General features: G+C 39.3%; 1 protein-coding gene across 7 annotated transcripts in view; it reads left to right on the forward strand.

The window, feature by feature from the left end:
• The window catches only part of CCSER1 (coiled-coil serine rich protein 1), a 424423-nt gene that overhangs the window by 108843 nt on the left and 290348 nt on the right, over positions 1-25232 (forward strand). For all 7 annotated transcript variants that reach the window (XM_065062407.1, XM_065062409.1, XM_065062410.1 and 4 more), the window contains exon 5: positions 1571-1691. In XM_065062407.1, coding sequence (XP_064918479.1) covers positions 1571-1691 — 121 coding nt within the window. The remainder of the gene's footprint in view (positions 1-1570; positions 1692-25232) is intronic.

Consider the following 25232-nt stretch of genomic DNA (forward strand, 5'->3'; position numbering starts at 1 on the left):
AGTCAAATAGACATAAATGTTCATGCTCAGTCACTCGTTGCAGTGAGGAGGCACTATTTTGTATTGCACTTTGCTAGTAGACTGCCTGCTAGTTGCAGGTAACACAGTAGGATAAAAATCACCAATTTTTTTGTTTTCTTATGTCGTCTTTCTAGTTCAATGTGTTTTGCATTAGTTCCCTCGATAATTTGTTCTGCATGAAGCTACAAGGTGTCTCCTCCTTAAGTACCTGTAGGCAATACAGCAAGTTCTCTTTGGGTATGACCATGGTTTGGAGGTGAGTGTTGATTGTCGTGACAAAGTTTTGAGTAGCTCTTGTCCCAAAGAAAAATTGGGGTAAGGTTTCGGTACTGTGTCTTAGTCACTTAGTGCAATGTGCATGTTAATATTTAAACATACAAGCATAAGCAATGCTGGAGAACATCAAATGCATTAAATGTAATTACATGTACTCCACAAAAAGATTTTCTTCCTGCCAGAATCTGCTCGCACTCGAGCTGTTCGTGCTGCTTGTCGAATGGCTCAGAATTGCTCTGAAAACAAAATAGACCTTTGCACTTTTTCAACCTTTGTAGAAATACCCAACCCTGTTCTGACTCGTTCCTTAAAATCTATTTTCCGGCTGCCTTAAAGCAGCAGTTACTGATCCAGAGGGGATCTTGATGTGTGAATTGATGTTGAATGGAATGCGAGTGCTCAGGGTAAACCAGCGCAGTTGTTCTTGACCCAGTCAAGGCAATATGCAGGGAGTTTTACTCCAGTTCTGCTTCTCTTCTAAGAGGAGCAGAGGTTATGCAAAAACATGTTTTCTGTGGGCAATGAGGAGGAGGCACATGGTTGTGGAGGATGGAAGGTGCGTAAGTCTTCAGAAGCAAGTCTTCCACTGATAAATGTCGCAGTTCAATGTTCCCAGCTGTCACAATCTTGCATAACTATATGTACTTGTAAAATATGTTCTTTCTGGCTTCCAGTTGCTGAGAATTCATAGCTGTCATCCTTGTTTTACGGGCTATGTATTGGCTGTGTATGTGCATGTGTACACTATGTAAAATAGTTGTATATGTTCTACATATAAAATACTGTGTGAGTTTCTGCTTGAAAGATAGGTCACCACATTTCTTCTTGTTTACATATGATATATGATAGTTCCATAAATCCAGAATGTAAGAAGCTGCCGTGCTTTGTTCAGTACAGCCCGCTCTTAATTCCAGTTTTTATTTGGCTCATAAAGATACACCTTGGCTGTAAAGGAAATCTATACCCTCAAAATCACCAGGAGTGGTGACTGCTAAGTACTAAATTACTAGTGATAATTGCAATTTAGAACTTAGAATACGTGTAACTTGTAACAAATATGATTGTCTGGAGGTTGGGAACTTTTGTGTATTTATGTGTTCGTGCTGATTGAGCCAGATGCTCAGCTGAAATACACGATCATTCTTCCAGCTCTGTATATCATCCGAGTCATACCATCCAGCACAGTAATACATTAATAATTTGTATTAATGGAAAACATTAGTCAATATATCAGATATCACTCTTTAAAACTGAGATTTTTTTATCTTTGCAGTTTGCCGGGAAGACTCATACCAGTCGATAGTCTCGTGTGCTGCTGTAGTACTTACCCCTGTGGAGCCAACGGTGGATGCGAGGAAGAAGGAACAGATGATAATGCCCGATGTGTCTAAACAGTGAGTTATTCAAATAAGATGATCTTTTCCAAGTGCAATTTAAATGTTAGGCCAGATTCTTTCTTGTGGACGTGCATATGCACCTCCTCTCTGTTTCATAGTTTCCAAAAGCAGAAATTGGCTTGAAGCTGGGCTGCTGCTTCTGTTTGTCAGGCTACCTTTTTCCCCAAGGCTTTTGGTAATGAGGTATATAGAGGGAATGGGCATTTATACTGTAAGAAATGGACTTTTTAACAAGCTTAACAAGATGATCCTTTCTGTTTAAATAGTCCTTTCATTCTTGCACGGTTTTCTAGTCAGCAGTTGATCTTTAGAAAGAATATCAATCCCAAATGCTCTACTCATCTGAGATATTTCAGTATTTTCAGCGACTACTTTACTGCTGTGATATAAGATATGATCTCTTCAAAAGTGTGGTAGATGTCTTGCATCAGATGAGAACCATACCCATATAATGTGTAGTAACATTTGTCTTGCAATGTCAGCGAGGATGGTTGTTTTTTAACTGGATGTTCTGCCTTACAGCAACTTGGCTTCAGTTTCCTGGGGCAGACTGAGAGCTGAGAGCTCCCAGTGCAAGGGGCAGCGAGCACACACTGCTCTGCTGCTGCGTGCTCGTCAGAAGTGAGCACAGGAAACCCTTCACGTGCTGCTCGTGCTTGCAAAAGCTGTAGTGAAATTCAAGTGCATCATTTTGGATGTACAGGATTGACATTTAAGCAGGTGCTTATGTGCTTCATTTGATTGGTATCTTTGCTTTCCATGTCAGAAATATTTTCCTCAGCGTTAGGAAAGATTTCCAAATGAAGATCCTAGATAAATGGTAGGACAGGAGGTAATGATTTTAAACTAAAAGAAGGTATATTCCAACTCAGTATAAGGAAGAAGTTTTTTTACAATGAGAGTAGTGAGATGGTGGCTCAGGTTGCTCAGAGAGGTGGTAGATGAAAAGGTAAAAGGTTGAAAGGGTGCTGGTTGTCACCCCGCTAGATACATAAAGGCAGGTGCTTAAGATACACATGGTTCAAGATGGGAAACTTGACATTGTTTGTACTGTAGTGTCTGGAAGTTTCTGCTTTACTTAAATTACTGAGAAGTATGACTCAGACCACCGATATCCACTGAGTCCTGAATTGGCAGCCTGACACCCAGCAACTGAAAAGTCTTCTCAGCTAATGGCCTTGAGTAGTCGTTGCAAAATACTCTTGGTGTATACATTGTATTTAGAGCCATGAACCGTAAGACACAGTTATGACTGGACAGGAGATTTGTTTGAATTTGAATTTTGTCTTGAAATATTTATTGTGTAATGAAATGGGAATGATTATGTATATATGAAGACTGTTTAACCTCTAGAGCAAGTCTAAAAGCAGATGTAGTTGAAATACATACAATTTTACCTGGTTCCTTGAAAAGGGTGGTTGCTTTAAGCAATACAGGCAGAGATGGCTGAGAGCTTCTAAGAAGCTGAGCACTGTAACAGGCTTAGGAAATCGTACAGCAATTATTTTGTCTGGAGATCCGCATCTGAAGAGTCGCTGTTCTAAACTGTAGCGTTAGCCACTTACAGGCTTCGTTATTCTAACAAAATTATGGTGTTCTCCATTGTGCCACGTGGCAGCAGCTGCAGCCCTGCAGAGCACATGTACCATCCGCTGGGCTGACTGCGCAGGGCCGGTCAGACATGGCGGCCTTGGGAGCCAGGGCTCCCGTTGGGCATGTGCAGAACGACTCACTCCTTCAGTTGGCATTAAAAAGAGAAGAAAAGTTCCCTATGAAAAACAGACTTAACTTTCAGCCAGCCTCAGTTCACGTCCGACATAGACACTCGGAACAAGGATAGGTACTCCTGCAGCTCCATGTATGAAAGTAGATCTAAAGCTTTTATTTAGCAGGTACTTACTCAAGGGGCTGAAACAACTTGATTTTGGGGCAGCACAATGAAACCTCAAAACAAATGCTGTGGTCTTACTGTCTGCTCTTGTTCCTCATTAAAAAAAAAAAAAAAAAATTATGATAGTGTGAGCATAAAATCAGTTCTCATGTACTTGTGTTGTATAGTGGTTGTTAGTTTTGTATTTCACTAATGAATTCTTGGAGCATACTGCAGCAGTTGGGGAGGCAACGCTGAATCCCATGGTTCACCTCCATACCCACTTTTGCCTAATGAGGATTTACAGTTGCTGTGAGACTTTGCTGGAGGGTTGTACAGAACTAAGAGCTTTGGGAGAAGGCCCATGAAATTCAAATGGGGAGAAAGAGTGAAGTGCCTGCTGTACCCATTTATTCCTTTTTCTTGTATGCTAGTAGGTCCAAAATCTTCAAAAGCATCCAGAAGTTATATTGCTGGAAATCTGGGGCAAAAATATCTATTAAACTTCCTTGACTCAAGCTTGCACAAAATTAAATGGAAGTGCTTAGACTCCAGAAACAAAATTGTACTTTCTGGTATGTAAAAATATTGGCTGTTGCTAAACCATGATTAAAGTTGGGTTTGAGCCACAGCCAGTGATTTTATTTTACCATCTCACAAGGAAGTTAAGGCAGGTTTGAGTCCATAGTTTTGTACAGCAGAAACCTCAGTTTGAGGAGCATTCTCCAAATGCTGAAGAGGTGGGAGGTGGTGGTGGCAGGGAGAAGGGACCGGGGATAATTTGGTTTGTAATGTAGAAGTCTGGTGGTTATATTAAAGTACAGCCTCGGTTCTTACAGATTAGATTCCAAAGCATAATTGCAGCTCAAATATAAAAATTAATCAACTATGTTATTACTTGTGAACGATTAAAGCATTGTAAAATGGAAAACAGATATGAAGGAAATATACTTGCACATGTAATGCCAGGATTGTGAAGTACTTAATATGGTTAGACAAATGCATTGTAAATTACAACTAGAAAAAACAGTTCCAGTACATGGCAGACATGTATTTGGTTCACTTCCACCCTAATTTAATAATACTTCTGAAGCATAACAAAGAACAGGGTTTCTTGGTAGTTTCCTCTGTCAGTGGAGGGTGGGGAAAGGAGGAACGTCAGAGGCAAACTGGGCAGGTTCACGTTCCCGGTTACCCGGCGTGGCTGTGGGGCTGCACCGTGCTGTTCTGCACGTCCTGCTGAGTTCCCAGTCAAAATGTTCCTGGGAATTCTTTTGAATCTGATGAGCGAAACCAGTGGTGTTGTGATGGTGCTGTTGTTGGTTTTACTGAGGGGTTTTCTAAACCGTGTATTTTGCTGACCACTCCTAAAGCCATCATCCTGTGCAGCGGCTGTATCAGAGTTTACTCTGCTAGAAAATATACTGCTCTAAGTCACATTATTGTGACTTAAATAGCAATACTGCTGGAGCAAACTAAGTTCAATCAGCGCACCGCTTAAAAATGTAGGAAGTGTTTTGTGCCTCCAAGTTGAGATGTTGCTTGCATCCTACAGGGAATGAGTTATTTGAAAAAATATATATATCTGCTTACTATGTTTCTTATGGGATTTCACTTTTTGTTTTGCAAAACTAAATGGGAAGAGATGCTCCAGAATTTGCATAATTAAATACTGGTAGTTCTAAGAGCAAGATTTAGCTCTGTTTCGTGCAGTAAAAAGAGATGTTAGAGAAAGGACAGAAATAATTTTAAGAATAATCCACTTACCCCCACATGCATCTCCAGTTTGTTTTGTTCTTATTTATTTTTTCCTCAAGGTAATGAAGATATAGAGGCAATATCCCTCTTACTCTTGTATGAACATTTTCTGTGGATGTATGGATAACGCTGGGAGCAGGGATTTTAGCAACCAATCAAAATTAGTGTTTGCATGAAGTATTGAATACGTTGTGATTTACTTGCATGGATTTACTGATGATGGAGATGAAGGCTCGCTTTTTTTCTCCTCTTCTCCCTCCTGGCTTTTTCCAGGCAATCCGGTGGCTGTGTCACCCCCTGTATGGGAGACATAATGCACCTACAGCTTGAAAAACAAACCCCAAACCACTCATTGCCAACTGGGAAATGCGGAGAGAGGAAGCAGAGGAGATGAAAGTGAAGGGACACTGCACCAACACGTGAAGACACATGCGGCATTGGTGCAGTGGGATTGAGACAGAAATATGCAATTATATTGCAATAAAGTGAAGTTGTAATGTTGGACTAAGGAGGTGGACTGCCCAAGCTGCTGTTTATCAGCAGTAGCCACCATGTCAAAAGTTCACCGATGCTCATGAGGGAAGAATGGTGTTTTGGTTTTCTTTTCCTGTGCCTCACCTGTGAGGATTTCATGTGCTTCACGCACCAGGATCATTTAGTAGCTCTTTGTGGATATGGCAGGATTTGACTCCAATTGTTTTGAGTACAAATGGTTTTGCTTTTGGTGTTTTGATCCTCTCTCCATCACTACACAATGGAGTAGTACGTAGCTTTTGTTGCATATGAAAAATATTTGCTGCTGGTACATTGATTAAATATGTAATAGCATATGTTGCAAATATATTCCCATATTAATAATGCAGTTTTAGAGCTTCCATCACAGCAGCCCACAACATCAGCTTGCGTACAGCTTTAATAAATGCCTCCAAACAAAGAGAAGCAGGGAAAGATAAAGAGGCCGGTGCTGGCATCACAGTCATGAGGTTGCTTTTGCAGAAGCACACACCCATACATCACAGTATGACATCGGCAACTAACTGTTTATCTGTCTGTTTCTTTATAAAAACAGCCTCCTCGGTTTCTTTTCCAAGGACCAGTGTGCTCTATTTGGGATAACTCATGCGTATGGGTCAGTGAGAAAGCACAAGTGCTCAGAATTAGGATTACCATATTAGTCTCTAAATCCTGTGCTGGCATGTGGGAGGAAATACATCTAAAAAATGGCATTTAAAATGTATTTTACTTCAATAATGGATGGACTTGAAAGGGAGTAATGCAAGTAGGATGTGTAATGATAGATACTATTTGTATTTGTTTTCGAGTTCTCTACTCTTCAGCTGTGCTACAGTGCAAAATTATACACTTCCATTAAAATGCAGAGAATAAATACAGTGCTGATACAAACTGAATTATTGGTTGAAGTAGGCAGATGGTCATTCTTCATTTATTCTCCCAGAAATTACTTTTGTTGTTGAAGATGTCAGCTAAAGGTAGGAATGCATTTAGAGAACGTGGAGTTGGGTCCAAGTGTGTTACAGGAATATACCACCAAGCTGAGCCATAGTTCAGAAAGGAGTCATATCCCCATCCTGGTAGGGAGTTTTGACATGAGCTCTAGCGAGGCTTGTTCATCATCATAGTTGAAGTTGAAATGACTCAAATTCACTTGTTCAAAAAATATTCAATATTTCCAGCTTTGTGCTGTCTGCATACTTACTCCTGAATTATTTTTTTGATATGATACTACATAATGAAATACACTAAATGCTTTAAGTTCCAAATTATTGAAAGCAAACTTGAATTTGTGATGAATACCTGATAGACTTCAGGGAATCCATAATTCCATAATTTAGATGGCAGCAGAACATGCTGACTCCAGCTACAATAATAGATTATACTTGAAAAGGCAACAATTAAATACATATAATAGAATGGTTTTGGTTACTATGGGAACAGTTAAAGAAAGGGTTTTCAGCACTGTGTGTATACAAGAAAATGATGTTCTTGTGAGTCAAAGGAGCCAGGAAAGCTTTCAAAAGAAAAGACTAAATAACATGAAGTGTTTGAAGTGAAAGCTTTTAAGTATTTCTCCACATTATATCAGTGTTTTTGCGTTCCCTTTTCATACATTCTCCCCATTTTCCTGCCACTAATTTTTGGAGTTTGCGAGTTTGAGTTGTGTAGCACAACGCGCTCTGTAAAGAGAAAGAGTGAATGAAAGAGTCGTGTGGGTGAGTTCTTGTGTTTCTGGTGCTATTTACAAGAGATCTAATCCTACCTCAGAAATCCTAGTTAGATCAGGGCACCTGTACCGTATCTTCACACTTTCTTTGGCATAGTTTTCTCTTTAGTCCCTTAATCTGGAAATCATTAATGCAAAAGCTAGAGGAGGATGAAGTAGGGGAAATTATCAGTTCTGGATTTTACTGAAGCTTAAGTGTTCAAATAGGATTATGCAGTCACATTATGCATGTTATACTTAATCATATTGCTAAGCCAGGTGTTAACCTTACTGCTTTTATTATTTTTTGGCTCTAAACATTGTAGTCTGTACTTTGAGTTTTGTGTTTGTTAAAAGGAAGAACATCAGACGGGGGGAGTTCTTAAATCATCAAGTTTGCAGCAGAGCAAATATTGAATAAAAACATTTAAATAATCTGTTATACTTGATCTAAATCAGGTATTTGTGGTTTTCATACTTGTGCTTGTGTGATAGCCAGAGTTACTTTTCTTTGCTGCAGTTTGCTTAAAGTTAGCCTAACTTAAGGGAAATTGCTTCCTTCACCTAATTCTGAACTGTTTTTCCTTAGACCCTGAACCCTTTCAAAAATACTTTCCAAATATATCCTCCTTATTATAGCTAATGAAAAAAGGTCAGCAGTAAATAGTCAAAATAAAGAGCAGAGATTTCAAATTAGTTCACTTAATAACACATCACTGTGATGATCTTTGAACCAGTAGCTATTGGAGGCAGCAAAATTTCTGATCGATTGGGGAACTTGTATAAGCAGCATTTTTGGGGGTCTTTGACCGTACATGAGGTTCATAATGGTCAGTTTTGTCGCCTACTTTTTCTTTACACCAGGATCAAACCAGAATAATGACATAGGCTTAGGGAATCGATAATGCAGGAAGAATTTAATCTACCTGTTTGTTGCATTTTGGCTGGGGAGAACGGGTGGAAATAGTTCGTACAAAGTGGCTGCCTGTGCCATCTGTGTTGGGTTCCCGTGTACCTTACTGAGAAATCAGGCTGTCCAGGGCAGCTCCGTCGCTCGTCCTCAGAGGGATCTTGTCCCATCACAGTGAAACTGCAGAGAGATTTCTCGAAGGATTAGTATATGCAGCTATGCCTGTAGGTGTCAGAGGTTCAATACAGCGCCATGACTGGAAACCTGAAATAGCTGCTGAGCGACCTTCCTTCGCTGGGCCCTGGAAACAACGGATAACTTAGTGTTTTCTTTTTCACTTGTTAGATTTACTGAAAAAATAGGTGTTTTAGCTTGAATGGCATGCTACCTAAATTGATTGGAGTGTGTCTGCATATCACTGGCGTAAGTAAATAGTTACATTCTGCCAACTAGCTACCTGGAAAAGATAGCAGATGAATTATTTTAACAGTTTATCGTGGCTGATACAGTTGATCAGTGTTTGAGGTGTTTTTTCAAGTCTGATATAGATTTTTCTTTTACCTTGTTATACCTGTTTCTACAAATTCTTCATTGATGTTGGAGGGAAAGAACTTGAGATTTTTGTATCTATGACACTGATTAATATAGCATGTAAGTTTTATTCTTTTTTGGTGGAGAATGGAAGAACACATGCTGATCTTTGTTCAGTCATCACGGTTTTCTTACCGGAGGGGTTAGCTGCTTTGATACAGGCATCTTGTCTTCAAGGTGTCCTTGCTTACATTAGGACATTGTTTTCTAACAGTCACTTGTATTTTGTGCCCAGGACTGCTGCTGAAAACATAGAAATTCCCTTCAGCCCAGGCTCTCTGTGGACACTGATGGGCAGAAAGCAGCTTTGCTGGCTCGCCGTCTGCGCCTCGGCTTTCTTGGGGTTATGAATCCCATTGTTTATTGATGACACAGGGATAAACTTGTTCATTCCAGCACACCTATGAAAAATTCATGCCTGTTCTAAATATCTCTCACCTTGAATGGTATTGGCGGCTGTATGAGCACATCACAGACCGTAATGCTCTTTTTAAATTTGGTTCACAATGGCTTTATCCACCTGCCAAAGCAAAAATAAAGAAAAACCTTGGCTCAGCCAAAATGTATAGGGAAACTCTGACTGACGATCATGAGGTTGCTGCTGTCTCCAGGCAGTGATAGACTGAGATGTGTCTGTGGTTCGCTTGTTTGTTTGTTTCTCTAAAATACAATGGCTCTGTGTGTTAGATCATTTGAAAGTCAATAAAGTTCACAGGAGTCAATTGGATTCATAGAGTTTGATGCACAAATCCCCCACTGAAAAGCGAGAAGATATAGAAAAAGATTTGAAAATTTTCTACTGTGTTACTCCCGTGTCTGAAAGTCACAGATTTTGAGGTATTGAGTTTTGCAGAAATTGTAGTTTACCATAAGTGTACTTTTATTTGAAGTCTGAAAGTGTCATAATGAAGTTAATGTATTTTAAAAATTCAACTGCAGCGCTATGAAGATCTGCACGCTTATTCAGACTGAAGGCTGTGCGTAAGTCTCTGTGGCAAGCTCGTGCTGTTTTATCCAGTGTCCTTTCATTCTGTAAAGCAAACTGGGATGCTATATGTCTGTGAAAGGTAAATATAAGTACTTTTGCATGGCAATATTGAAAGAACTTTAGGAAAATAAGTGTTGAAAACTGAAAGAAAAACAGAAATTAAAGCTAAAAGTGTTCTCATTTCCAACACAACTCGTCAGAAATGTTCAGGTGTTCAATGGGAAGGTAGAAAAGACAAAGCTGATATTCAAACAGGTGAAGGTTGTGTCCTTGTAAAGAGTGGACTCTCATTTTGAATAATTTAAACTATTTCTGTCTTTTGAGGTGAAGTTTGCAGAGCGAAAAAAATCTCTTGTACCGTTTTAACCATTAAAAAGAAATTTGGTGATCTCTTACCTTTTCTATCCTTTATTACATGCACATTTAAAATTCACTTTGGATATTAATGATACTTATAAATCCATTTGCTACCCACAGAAATTTCACTAGAAAAGACCGAAATCTTTCAGGGTAATGGAGTTTTAACTAAGTATTAGTTATTAGGTACTTAAGATCTTACTTGTTCCAGATGGAGAGGCTTAATCTGGATCATAACCACTTCTGATGGATAAGGATTCCTAATCTCATTTTGAAAAATAAAGAAGTTATTCCCAGTATTCTGGTTGAATCAGGTAGCAACTCTATACCTTGTATAGAAGCTTTTCTAGCCAAATGTCAACTTCTGGAGGCTCCAAACCTTGTTCGTTGTGCTTTGGCACTGCACTGAAACCTTCCAGCAGTGGGGCAAGTTTAACCTGCATTCTTAAAGCCTACCAGAACATTTAGGGACCGATTTCTATGTGCTTGCACAGTTTTCTCAATCTGGAAATTGCAAACCATCAGTGAGCGGCACGCTGACTTTGTGCAGCATTTGCTTACGTCATAGTTATTCTCAGCTGTGGATGGTAAGTGCGGATCCTTCCTTATTCCACCATCTCCCTCATCCCTGCCCAACTTCAGATTAGAACATGACCACCCATCTTCTTGCTTCAGTATCGTTTGGGAGCACAAACCTAAAGCAAACGACTGATGGTGAGGAGTGAATGTCTAGAGGGAGAGAATGAAGCAGAAACTTGCTAAAGCATAACGGCTGTCAATAGAATCAAAGTTTTGCTTTAACGGCAAATCTGCTTCTGGAGCTTTTTGCCCTCACAGTCCTATTCTCTAGGCAAGCACCACGTAGCTGATTTACAGCTTCGAGTTCCAAGGAGATACTTGGGTAAGGGTGTGGGAACAGATGTGTTTTAAGTCAATTAACATGTTTTCAGGCTACAAGATGTAGCACAAGTTGTTGTTCACAGTGTTTACTGATCTCAAATGTTTATTTTCATGGATTTTGAGGTGCCGAAAAATGATTTAGAAAATTTAGCATGCTACAGTAGACGTTAGTATAAGTGGGATTTTGGTAAGAACCCATCCTTGTCAAAGTCAGCACCCTCAAATAACAAAATGGAATAACCAATAGAGTCCACTGCTCTTCACATCTTTTCTTTATATTTCCTATGTAAAACTAATCCTTCTTTGACAATCATTAAAACAAATCTCAACTTGTTAGGATCAACCATTAAAATAAATCTCATCTATGAACTAATCTCAGTCATCATTAAAATAGAACTCAGCTCATTAGGAATTTTGGTATACAGGCCGAAAACAGAAGCTGAGGAGATTTTGAAAAGAAAAAGCAGTGCAGGTAGACTTGATGTAGCTGCTGAATGCCCTTGCCTGCCCTTACCTACCTGCTGAATTCCAGATTAAGCATGTCTGGTGGTCCTACATGAATGGATGAAACGCTAACTGTCCACAGCAGGGTGCGCTTAGCTGATTCTTCGTGCTGCTGTTTGGAAGAGAAACACGAGTGTTGAGTCAAGTGAGGCCAAAATCATAGTGTTTGAATACAGTTCCACACAGCGGAAACTCAAAAGTTGGATGTGCATTTGCTCTTATAGTGGAAACGTTCACATTTTCTATTCAGAAAGAGACATTAATAGTGACAGTTTAGGGGAATGAAATTCTTCACTTCTGAAAATTCCATTACATCAACATCCTAAAGTGTCTTTTAGTCACTGTGGATCAAAATCTTCTCTGAAGTACAGTGCTCATATTCACCGCCCATTAAATTCACCTCTGCCTTGTATGGACTTGAACTGTTGGTCATTGTTTTGTTCTTCAAATAAAAGGAAGTCGGTCAATGTGAGTTGAAACCTGTAGCTCAGCTGAATGCGAGTTACCCATGCGTACCTGAGGGCACAGTACAGATCATTAATGTTTAATTAAATGTAGTGGTCTGAGTGCAAACCAGATCTAATCACTGTTGATTACAATGCGGGAATGAGCAAGTCTACTTAAGCAACAGAATAGCAGAGCTATGGGGGACCTAAGGAGCAGGAGGTATTGTGAAATGTTTAACACTAGCGCTGCTTCTGCACCGGGAGTAAGTTATATAGATGACTTTAATTAACGCCCAGTAGTAGATTCTGGTACCAATGAATTTCTAAAATTAATAGAACACTCGTATGGGAAAGAATAACTCCCTACAAAAAGCATCAGCCAGAGACATGGTGCCTTTGTATTAACTCAGTCTTGAGATAAGCATTTACAACTATACTAGTTATTGCTGCGGTTTTAAAAGCTTAATATCTTCCTTTAATATCTACGTTACTTTGCAGGAAGACTTTTTTGGAAACTCACCGATTGTATATATAATTTATAACAGCATAGTTTATGCACTGTTTCCCTAAGGACACAGCAGGGAATGCAATGCTATCTTTTTCTCTTAAAATTATAGTGATACTTTCAGCCCAAATAATGCCATCTTTTTCAGATGGTTCAGGGCTGAATTGTTCCAGAATAAAATCCAGATTTTATTCTGAAATCTCATAATCCGTATTTGGCCTAACCCAAGAACATAACCTATGGGAGTATTTATTATTCCTACTGAGCTCAGAGGATACGGACACTAATCTGTACCCGTAATGTTGGGGATAATCCCTCTAGGTTTTTCTCTAAGGGAACTTCCATGGCATCCTGTTAGGCAAATAATAAAACACTCAGGTTTCTATCAGTCAAAGCTACTTTCGCAGTGTTAAATACGCTTTTTTTTTTTTTTTTTGCTAAGAAGCCTCATTCTGTGGTGTGAAATTTCCTATTCTTATTTGATATGCTGTATGTTTGACAATGTGCAGACAAGCAAAAAGCTATCCCACCAGGGAAGGTTTGTTAGGAGGCCAGAGACACCCCGGCCCCTTAGTTGTCGGGCCATCAGTCACTTAATTTGCTGAGCTCCCTGGTGTATTGGGTTTACTCAAATAACTGCAGAAAAATCATTGTAGTAAAGTCTTGAGATTTTCCAGTTAACTCATGCTGGTTGAAGCCCAACAATACAGCTTAAATCTGTTTTCTCACTGTTGCGAGCATTTTATTACAAACACATTAAAGAAATAAAAAAATCTTGCTTAGATTATATCACTACGCAAGAAAAGGGTTGTGTCGACATGTTCCCTCTGAAAGATTTTAGGATGGTTAGTATGCAGTAGCGTGCAGGATCTGAGGAGCAGAGAAATCATTTGCCAACATAGCACAACATAAAAAGCTCATTAGTTTTGCATAGGCTATTTAAATGGTATATGACACCTATAAAAATGTTATATTGGAGAAAGCTGTTTTCAGATGGTTTTTAGTGCCCTCTGTGTGGCCAGTGGAGGTTGGTTCTCATGACGTGATGCCCTCAGCCGCTTGTCTGCGAGCCCATCACAGGAATTTTGATGAAAGCTTTTTGTGGAAATCCAGCATTCTCTCCAGCCATTTGAAATGATCAGCTTTATACCCCAGTTCACTCCAGAGAAAAAAAGAATCTTGTCCTTTCTCCAGATTGTTTTATTTTCTGAAGAGGGCAATGTATATTTAGGATGATCAAAGCCAAGGTGCTGATGAACAGTGCAAGCAAAGGGAATCTCTGGAAAACTCTGTCTGATTTGTGACTAACATCTAATGTAAAATTAATATTCCAAGCTTGTATATCTTGAATTCAGGAGTTGTGTGTGTATAATACATCATATGAAGAATATCTCCTGCCTTTTTAGATGCCAGACGTGCATACGCCTACGCAGATAAAACTCCTTGGTGTGCGTTGGGCGTTTATTAAGATATGTGCAATGCAGCGGCAGTTGTTGAAGATTCACTTGAATGACTGAGAATCAAAATTGGCCTCTTTTTTTTCTCCTTGTGAAAGTAATGTAAAAAAATCATCTCCTGTGCAATAATCATAATTTCATATAAAAACATAACCTCATGTGGATATATTGGACCTCAGGGAATATCAGCAAAGGTTAACATCAGACAAGAGAAATAAACCATTACTTTTTTTCACTGTTGAATGCATGATTGGGAAGAAGCTTCATTTCGTTTTTGAAACATTTTATTGCTCTTAAATTTGTATTTGTATCATGTATTATACTGCATTCTTATGTTGCCTCAGTGTTTCCGTAGTGTCTCAAAGTTCTATAAATGAGAAAATATGATATTGCCGGGCAATTTAATATCGCTCTGATGAACAGTAGCGCATGTCGCCACGTGCCATCGATAGTACTTGCTATGATCAAGCAAAAGTGAATGGAAAGTCCCAGTCTCTGTCATCAAATATATAGCTGAGTGCTGTGTAAAATGTATTTTCACCATGCTAAGGAGAATAAATGAAAGCTTCACACCTGTCATGTCTGAGATGACTTTCCTTAAGGGCTCCTTTGGTAGGAAAGGTGAGGAAAGTTTTTGGGGTTTTCTGAGAATGTATCCAGAGTGAAATTAAAACACGGCTATTACCCCTTTTCCTTTTCTCTACAGAAATAAGTGTGTTGGGTATTTTTTCAATGGTCCGTGGGTGCTGCTCAGTGTAACGCTGATATATTCTTGTATGTCTTCTATCAGAGAAACACATGGTGTGAGTGAGTGACTCTCATTAAACCCATCTATTTGCAGTTGCACACAAAAAAGCCCTTCTTAATTGCCTCCCTGCATGTGGACAAGAGATTAAAAAGAAGCAGGATATAAAAGATTAAAAGAGCATAATGACATATTCAAAACATGAAAGATATGATCTAGATGATAAAAAAAAAGGGAGAAAAGCTTGAAATCTCTTTGTGTTTCCCCCAAGTTAAGTAGGAGAACTTTGAAGATGACAGTAATATTCCATTGTGTTTAATCTTTCTTGTAAGAACATATTTTGAGTTCTGGAACGATTGTATCACCTAGTAATGTTTTTTAGTAGTACATACATTGTAATATATAGCACAATATAAACAAGATTTTATTCTACATTTTGGCTGTAATGACTAAGGATACTATCGTGTTTGACTGTAAATTGTTCTGACTGGATGTGTACTTAGGTAAGGCAATCCTAAAGAAAAATGTGATTTCTGCTGGTGATTTAGCAGGTGTCAGTCTACAGCTTAGCTGCAAACTGCAATCTTAAGGTGCTGGTTTTGAATGGGGTGTAAAGTCATGATTCTGACCCTTTGCAGTCATTAAAGATCCCATGGTGCTTTTTGGCAAAAACCCTCCTGTGCTGGCCCAGTTCAATTTGGGCTATTTCCACGGTGACTACCTTATTCTCTGGCGAGATGTGACATTCTTTGTTTCCCATTGGGAGTGCTGGTGTGAGCTGCTTTGATGTTCAGTCGGCAGGTTTTGGTGTAAGGGCTGTGAGCAGGACGGTGCCGCGTGCTTCGTGTTGCTTCTGCGTTCAGTGGGAAAGATGGTTTTGCAAGACAGAGGATGCAGTTTCAGCACCAGCACAAGCAGTAGGAGTTTATGTACGTGGGCAAATGTTTGACCTGCTCTGTTTAAGAACTGGAGTCTTTGAAATGGTGAGCTGGTTTCTGACAGCGGACACGCACCACACAGTGTGATGGTGTGTGTCATGAGCTCGGTTAAGGAGCTGGATAGAGCTCGTGTTCTCCAAATGCAAGAAGTTGCTGATTATTTGATTATGTTGATTAGTTGATCACTTCTTTTTTTCTGAACACAGAAATGGAGCCTTCCTGTATGGCAAATGGCAGTGCTTATGCATGGGTCAATCTAGCATAAAGGGGTTTTACAAACATTGATGTGCCAAGTCTATAGTCAGTGGAATTACTACTTCTGTTTATGTTATAACAAGAATTTCTCTGATTTCAGAACACCAAAGAATCTGAAGTTTTAAATGGATTTTGACGCTGTCTCTTTGTAACATGGTAGTTTGTTTCACTTCGCTTTGTTTGAAAGGGATGACTGTGACTACTGTACTGATTATGAGGTTTCTTAACTCATTTCCAGCAGTTTTCTTTCTTGCTGAGGAGATGCCGAATTATTCAACAGCCGAGTGAAACATGTCCCTTATTGTTTGAGAGTCACAGTTTGCGTCAGCTCAACTTTGGCTCTGTTGGCATTTAGCAGAGAGTTTCTGTACTGTTGCTTTGTATTTTTAAGAATGTTTTTGCTGTTCTTCTTAAAGACAAATATTCCATCTTTGCAGTAATGGTGTGCGTCTTTGGGGTGAAGGGGGTTTGACATGGAGTGGAAATCCTTTTTCTTGATGCAGATAGGAATAGCTTCAGACAACAACCCTGTATTTACAGGTTGCTTGGAAGTTCCCTGGAAACCATCAGTCAATAACATTTGTGTTTTTATAATGCATGCACTTGTATCTATCATCAGTATTTCTGGCATGAGTTTCTTTTGTTGGTATCATTAGCATCTTAATACAGTGCTGCTTTTACAGACACTGTGCCCTACTTCAAAATGAAAAATCTCTTATTCGATTGTATTGCTCCATGAAACTCTTCAGCTTTTGTTGCTTGCACTTGGGCCTTTCAGCTCTGTCTTAAGAAAAGCAGTTGCAGGTCTGCTGAAACGAGTTGCAGAAGAAGTGATGATTATTTCATGGCCCTGTTTTGCAGGCAGGTTTCAGCTGTTGTTTGGGGTGCTGACATGAGCAGTTCTGGTGAGCTGCAGCAGCTGTTGTGCGGTGCCTGCTCCTTAGCTAATGCTTTCAGACAAGCAGGTTATTTATATTTCATTAACATTTAATTAACCCACAGTACCTATGCCTTACTAATGACAGATGGATACAGAGAACTTGAGGACTATCTGGCTTTTTAAAGTTTATGCTTTTAAACCTGTTTTGCTGTCTTCTTTCCTTCCTTGGAATAATCTGCTCTAACAATAGCTTTTATTTTATTATAATCAACTTTTGGACACTTAAACTTGCAAAGGGAAGTAAGCATCACCGTGGCCTTAGAAATCACGGAATGCTGCAGGAGTGCAGCAGTTCTCTTACATGTTTTCTCAAGAAGATCTTTCCCAACAGATGATGGTGTGGACGCACACGGGGTCATTGGAATGACAGGAGATGGAGTCACCCGTTTCAAATGGCAGCTTGTCCTTGAAGCACTAGAAAGCAAATCTGACCAAATTATTTGCTCAAAGGAGCATTTTAATTGTCTGTTGTCCTTTGATGGCCTGAGCAGCGTTTGTACTTTTGGGAGAGTGATATTTAATTGTTTTTTAATAACGTTAAACTGATGTTATAGAAAATAATATGGACCTTTTTCTTCCTGTGGTATGATATTAAAATACAGAAAATTGCTACAGTATTGAATTCAGAAGTTTTAAACTATTTTCTAGCGTTAGGAGCAAAGGAATGAAAAAGAAACACTGCAAAATAAGGAATAAATGGTGGTGGTTCTGAAAAGCGACAGGTTTTCTGTGGGACTCTTCACTGATTTTAGTGTGGAGAAGTAACCCGGCACCCTGCTTGCTTGGAGTTCTCAGGAATTTAGTAAATATCCAGCAAACTGAAAGAACAGAAGCAACAAACAGTGTCGTTGACATCCATCCACTTTTGGCCTTTTCCCCATGTCCTCTGTTCTTAGAGCAAAGTCCAGGTTAAATCTACAATTTATTTTCTCCTTAGAAAAAGGATTATTCTGATTGTTAGTTGGAAATGACTAGAAACAGGCCACTCCTTGCTGATGGGATCGAGAACAGAATTCAAATCCCAGTTCCTCAGCCTGCCAGGAAAGTCTTTAATAAAGGTACATAATATCCACACATATTTTGTTCACTTACTATTCAGGTCTGTGAAGTCAATTGAATCCAATGAGGATCAGATTCATTACTACAAATGCCTAAATACTAAATCTGGATGGTTTTACAAGGACAATTGAAAAGAAGAGCTGTTTTAACACTTGATTTTTGTTTTTATGCCCTAGCTCAAGTTTATATTGGTTCCATCTATAAAAAATACCAATAAATTCTATACACTAAAGGATTGCCTCTTCAGATATAACCATGATATCTCCTTGGTTAAATTGACGGCTGGTGACTCCTCCATGATGAAAAGCCTGTCTTGTAAAACCACTAGAAGTCAGGTTCAATGTATCTTTCTCAGCAACACGGGGCCAATAAGAACACAGACTCTATCCCAGGCAAGAAGATCATTTGTGCAAGGGAGGAGTTTTGTAAGAACTCTGTGTCCTGTAGAGCTGAGCGATGCTGGAAGGACAAAAATGGTTTGAGCAAGTAAAGGCTGGAAAGACAGATGTTGTTGTTAGCCCTGCCTGTTGGATCTGTCACTTCATGTAACGTTCTTCTTGGGTAACTGGGTGGTTCACCTGGGAAGGCAGCAGTGGAATGTGCTCAGAAGGCAGAGTTTGCCTGTGCCACCCGTCACCTCCTGCCTGGGGGTGGGGAGTGGAGCACAGCAGGACAAAACGCTGTGTACACCTGTCTCAGGTGGCAACAATTGCTATAAATGAAGCTGTGTGTCAGAACCGGTTGTCTGTCATCTCCAAATGCAGGTGCAGAAACCGGCTGATAACTGTGTTTTCATATATCATACATGGGATGAAATAGCCACTGTAAGCATCCCCGCTGGAGCAGCTCTGGGCTGTGTCGGCCACAGCAGCGCTGAGCTTGTTTCATTTCGAAGCTTTAAGCCAGATGCAAAAGCTTGCGTTTCGGGAGGGTGAATATTTTCATTGTGAGAGCTCTGCAGGAGGATGGTTTTATTCATTGAAAAATTGAAAGTAACATTTGTGGTTCAAATTTTCTATTTGCAGCCTTCAAAAAATGAGGGAGGTGAAGATTAATATATTCTGGATTAGATTTTTTTGGTTGTCTTTTGCGTGCATTTTGTTTGAAAGGACGAGCTGCAAGACTCTTAGAGCTCTCATTCTATCTACTAAAACACCATGATGTGAACGGATGACTGTACCCCTGGGGGTATTGCCACATAAACATTCTGGTTTTGTGAAATCAATCTCTGTAAGATTGGATAGTAAACAGAAGCAACAACGCTCTTGACGAAATCCGTGAACTCTAGCAATTACAAATGCTGTTTCACTGCTGACAGAGGATGATCACAGCTCAAAGGTGTTATTTACATGGGGAAATAGATCGTGTCCTCTACTGAAAAACTTGACTGACACAATATTTGTGTATATTAATTTTTGTTAATCACAGTTTGAAGGTTCTCCTCTTTCTATTTGCAGTTTTCAGATGATCATGTAATTAATTTCTCCTTTGAAAATAATATTATTTGGGGGGATGAAAAAAATATCAGCTTCTACACTATTAGTTCCTGTGCGATGGCATCCGAGAATGTGGGAGTGAAACCAGCCTAGTGAGCAGCCCTTTATTTCTTACGGTCAAATCTTACAGAGTCTACCTAACTCTTACGCCACAATTTTGTGTGTTAATTCTGCCATTTGCGGGTTAGTCTGTACAGTTGTTATTAGTGTGATATGAGATGCATGTGCATGAATCCGTTTGTTTCTGACAGAATCTCTGTTTTCAGAAAATCAGAGTAAATTGTGTTTAGATTATCTATTTGATATTACAGATTATGAAGAATGATATTCAGCTTTGAATGCTAATTCCGTTAACATTGTAAGTGACTAATTTTGTGATTCTACATTAAAAATCTGAAAACAGCCTGATAATAGACATTATTTCTAAACTAAGATTGAATGTGGAGAAGAAACTTTTTCAAGCCATTTGTATCAAAGTTTTCAAAGAGACTATCAAGTTACAGTAAATTGGAGTTGTTGTTTGGACATGAACGTACAACTGAAAGCACAATGCTTTTGAAACAACTACACAAAATTATACAACTCTCTTAAAAAGTAAAGCACGCGTTTTTCATCCATTTCTTTATCACCATATAAAATCTCCTTTCTGACAGCTAAAAGGAAATTACAGTGATTTAGGGAGTGAATCTTTATCAGTAGTTGACAGGTAGAAAAAAAAAATGCTAAGGCCATACAAACAGTTATTTATAATAGCATTTAGCTGGAAAGTGGCAATCGCTCAGCATTTGATCGATGTGATTTTGCAGGGCAGTAGAAATCCCTTCTGCAGTCCATCAGACACTTGGTGTGAGCCTGCTACTGAAGCATCAAATTCTTCTGCTTACTGCACAATAACAAGATAAATGCAAAACCGGTTACTGTTGTGTAGCAGATAATGCAATTACAGATTCTTATCCTGCTTAGAAACGATAATTCCTTTATGAAGTCAAGTTAGTATTTAACTGTTCTGCCTTTTTTTTTCCTTTCCTCCCCACCCCCTTTTTTTCCTTCTTGGCGCAGACGTTGAGGATTTGCCCGGTAGGGATGGAGCGCTGGAATTAACTTCACTCTTTTCCATCTTCTTTGTGTTCCTGCTGTTGCATCCCACTTGAAGAATTCCTCGTCCTGTCAGTGGGTGCTTGGATTCAGCTGGTGTCCAGGGTGGAAAAAGGAGCGCGTGATCTCCGTCATGTGTTTTGGAGGAGCGTCAGCAAAACCGATTCTTTGAAAAAAATCTTAAACTGCTCTGTGCCATGTTATGTTGCTTCTTAGCCAGGATGGTAGACGGAAAAGCCCAAATGTGGTGAGACTCTCTCTTTCCTCGTGCCACTATTCTGGGCAAGCACTGAGACAGAAAGCACCAACGTGCGACTTACATAGAAACTCACCTTCTGTTGGAATTGGATGGTTTTGAAAAGATAGGAACAAGCAGCTGAATTTTCAGAGGTTCAGCTAAACAAGCTGCGATGCTTTGGGATCTCTTCCGTTCTCTAGTGTACTCCCTCTAAATGTGTAGGTGAACCTACAAAACTCTTTTTTTTTTTTTTTTTTTTTTGTTTTTGGTGCTACTCTTCTCCAGGTGTTGAGCCAAACTGCTTCATTTTGCAGGTATCCAGTCAAAAGTGGATGGAACATGAAGCTGTTGAGGAGCCCAGGGGTGGCTCTGTGGGAGGCTGACCCTGGAATTACAGCCAATCCCTGAGGGATTCAATATCAGTAAAGTCCATACAGTTTCATTCCTGTAGTGCTGTGAACACACACAAGTCAGAGGGATGATATTGAGCTACTTCAGCTGAGGAGCCGTCCTGACCTGCATTATATCCTTAGAAATGAACTGCTGGAAGTTGAGGACAAAAATTAATCATTCAGTCATCAAAGCCAAAGATCATGAATTAGCTTTCCTGTCAAAAAACTTGTGTTCTCCCATTATTTTCCTGCTGGTTTACACCCTCCACCAACTCCTCTTGTCTGTGGGCAGTCCCTTAAACAGTAATAGTGAAATGATGCTGCACAGGGTGGCTCACTGAGGCAGACAGCCTTTGCTACAAGAATTGCACACATTCAACAAGTGAGGCCTTAGATCAATGTTATTGTGCTTTACAAGAGAGCAATAGCATCCTAAAAACAATTCTTCTCATTGCATGAAGGGTATAGTAGAAAAGAGAGTTTGACCTTTGCCTGTGCGTGCAGATCTTGACTATACGTGGTCACTCTTGCCGTAGGTTTCAGTTCTTTGTTAAATCCTCCCTGTGCTGTGCGGGTGATGGTTTTGCAGTGCCTTCTCTAGCAATCACCGCTTCATCATAAGGTGCTTAGATTTAGAGATTTCTTAAGTCTTTTAGTACAGAAATTTAATAGGGGTTTCAGTGCTTCAGGGGAGAAATGTGAAGTAGCCTGCTCGCAGAGCTTCCTGCGTTTATTACCTTCTGCTTAGCTGCTCAGATGAAATGAATAATAATTTCCTGCCTTGGCTGGGTTAGCTCTGCAGAAGCACCATAAGCATCCAGTCAAGCAATTCTGCACGTTGAACTCTTTTTAATACGTTAATTTGAATACCAGTTTGATATTGTGACGTTGGCATATCTTCTAACAATTTCTTTTAAATTCATTTTGAGCTCAGTGTATGTAGATGTGTAACTAATGGTTCATGGAGGTGTACGTCTCTGCACAAGATGCATCAGATGTTTGAATAATTAGATAGAGGCTGAATGCAGCCTATGAAGCAGAAATACTCAAGCGGAAATCCTAATCTGCCACAAGAATTTAAAGAAAAGGCTCGTCATTGCCTCTTGTAAGTCTCGATCAGACTGTTATCTTGCAATACCACAACAGCATAAAATTTAGCTCAATAAATAGAGGTGCTTTTTTAATTTTCTGGATTTGATCAACTACAGAAATAGGCATTTGAGAAATTAAAAAAGAAAATGCAACAAGGATTTAATAATGCAGAGGAATTTCTTTGGAAGTCCATCATGTTTTGGGGGAGAGGGGGTGGTTGGAGAGATCTAGAAACTGAGAAACTAAGTAGAGAGCTCTAAATGCATTGGCATTAACAGTGGAGAAGTCTTTAGTGTACGTCAAAATAACTAGAAAACAATGTAGTAACTGCACTTCTTGCCTCCCCCAGCACAGTGTATTTCCCTCCTCTGGTTAGATAACTCTTTTGGGAGTGGAATTCTCAGGATTTTGCTGGGGTGAGGGATTTTTCTTTCATGGTTCAGTCTCACCCTTTGGCTCCATCAGCCATAACTCAGAAAACAGCGCGGTTTGGACTGGTGGAATGAACTTACCCCTTGTATCAAAGCTCCAGGACTCTCTCATATATATAACTTTTGATCCCTGTGCAGAGCTGTACTTCCATGTGATATATAGCCCTGTGCTGGACGAAATGGCTCTGCCTTTGGCATCCATGAGGAGCGGAGCGGAGTCTGTAGCCGTATTCTTTATTCCGTACTTTTAGATTACATCTTCTCGTGCACTGTCATGTTAAAGATCCTTTGGACTTGAGACAGAGGGAAGTGTTTGTCATTTCTTAACATCTGAGCATATTATTGCCAATTCATCATGTCGCGTGGCATCCTATGGCGGGATGCTGAACATCAAACATTACTTGTCAGAGTCTGATGACAGAGCAGGGCTAAATTATTGAGCGGTGGAGAAAGCCTTTGAGTCATCAATTTCCAAACCTACGAGTGCTTAAAAAAGGCATTCTTTGCCAGGGAAAACTGGGAAATAAATCATTATGTTGCCTCTGCTGGCTTATGTGACATGTTGATTTGCTTTTCTGGTTTTGTGTCTTTTTCCTTCTCCGCTGTGTTCTTAATCTGGGATTTCTTTCATTTGTCACTACTTTATCATTCTCAGGTGAACATAAATAATTATCACGCTAATAATAACAGGGTTATTTTCCAGGGTTCTTATGACTACAATCTCTAGTTACCTTTTGTATGATCAAAAGTCACGAAGGAAGGAGATCAGTTGATGAATGAAAGGATTTATAGGTGCTGGGAGGAATCTGCGTTTGCCTCTCATCAATGCTTGTGATCCAGTGTCTGTTGGAGAATGACAGGGGATGTCCATTGTGGACATGGGGCTTATGCAGTGGATTTTAGAGTTGGTTTTCTGTGTACTACAGTGTAATTTTGCTTTCTGTGAACTTCACTAAATATTTATTGGTTTTGCTGAGTATTCATCCCATTAAACTCCCTTAGAAGATGATTTGGGAGAAATGACAACATCAACTATGCAAAGAAAAGCAAAGGGGGTGATGGTTTCCTTTTCTGTTTGTTTCTTTCTATTTTTGTTTATGGTCATGAAAGAATTTAAGATATTCCCCTGGGCTAGAAGAGCATTTTGTGTCTGTGAACAGGAGCAGTTGGAATCGGGGAGGGCTCTGTCATCAATACCAGCTGGAGCATTCATCTACTTGTTGCGAGATTTGCCAACAAAACCTGCCCATGATAAAATACAATTTATATCTACAAATATTTCAGGTCTAAAACCTGTCAAATCTATTTTTAAATTCAGTTTGCTCATTTTTTTGCCACCGTTTGAGAATTACAGACTCACTTCCATTTTTTTTTAAGAAATACTGTGGGCTGACTACATTTTTCCCATGTGATGATATATTAAACTAATTTCTGCAAAAGTCTAAGCATTTTGTTTTTAAAGTGGTATTTTATCATGGTTATGAAACAAACTAAACTGTAGATTAATAATTTTTCGCATTTGAGATAATAATACCACACGGTTTATCTCTTAAACAAATCCAGTGTTTATCTGGCAGTTCTTTTTTTCAAGAGAATGCAATTGTATTCACACTTACAATTTTAAACCTGCAAAATAAATTACATAATAAGCTATATTTTATTATTAATTTTGTTTTAGAAAGGATTCAGGTAACTGCGGATTTACAAATGACAAAACAAAGTGTTATTCAGTTAGATTTGTATGTCTTTGCTCTATTATTTTTCCGTTGTTCATATAAGAGAGGGAATAGGGCTGTTTTTGAAACCTAGCAAGATTTCAGCAGCATGTAAATTAATCTATTATTTGACACACTGAAATTACTTTGAATGCTGTATTTTGGACAGGTATCTGGGATTATTGTGGTGGTTCCGTATGTTATCTGTGCTCGTATTAACCTGTAGGCTAATGAAAACACTTGAGTTAACACTCACTATTAGCAATTCAATACAGAATACAAGCTATTGAATGGTTAGCATTTAATTTTTATCTACTTCCATGTGCTCACATGGTAGAAATCATTAGAGACAAAAGGAAATGAGGAAGACAGGAGGAGAGAGAAGTGACAAGCTAAGCAGATGGACAAAGGATAAGTGTCGTGACGACCCTCATGAGAAACAGTTTTTTCCATATATATATATATATATTTTTTTTTTTTCATATATATTTTTCCAAATAAGAATTTATGATGTTCTGATGTTTCCGTCTCCTCTCCACCTGGCATTGGGCAGTTTTCCTCTCTGGTCAGTGCCTGCTGTGGTGGAGCCTGATGGACTCACGGGGGTAGGAAAACAGCTGTGTTCTCTGCCTTGT

The sequence above is a fragment of the Columba livia genome, chromosome 4 (genome assembly GCF_036013475.1).
Source record: "Columba livia isolate bColLiv1 breed racing homer chromosome 4, bColLiv1.pat.W.v2, whole genome shotgun sequence".
NCBI lineage: Eukaryota > Metazoa > Chordata > Aves > Columbiformes > Columbidae > Columba > Columba livia.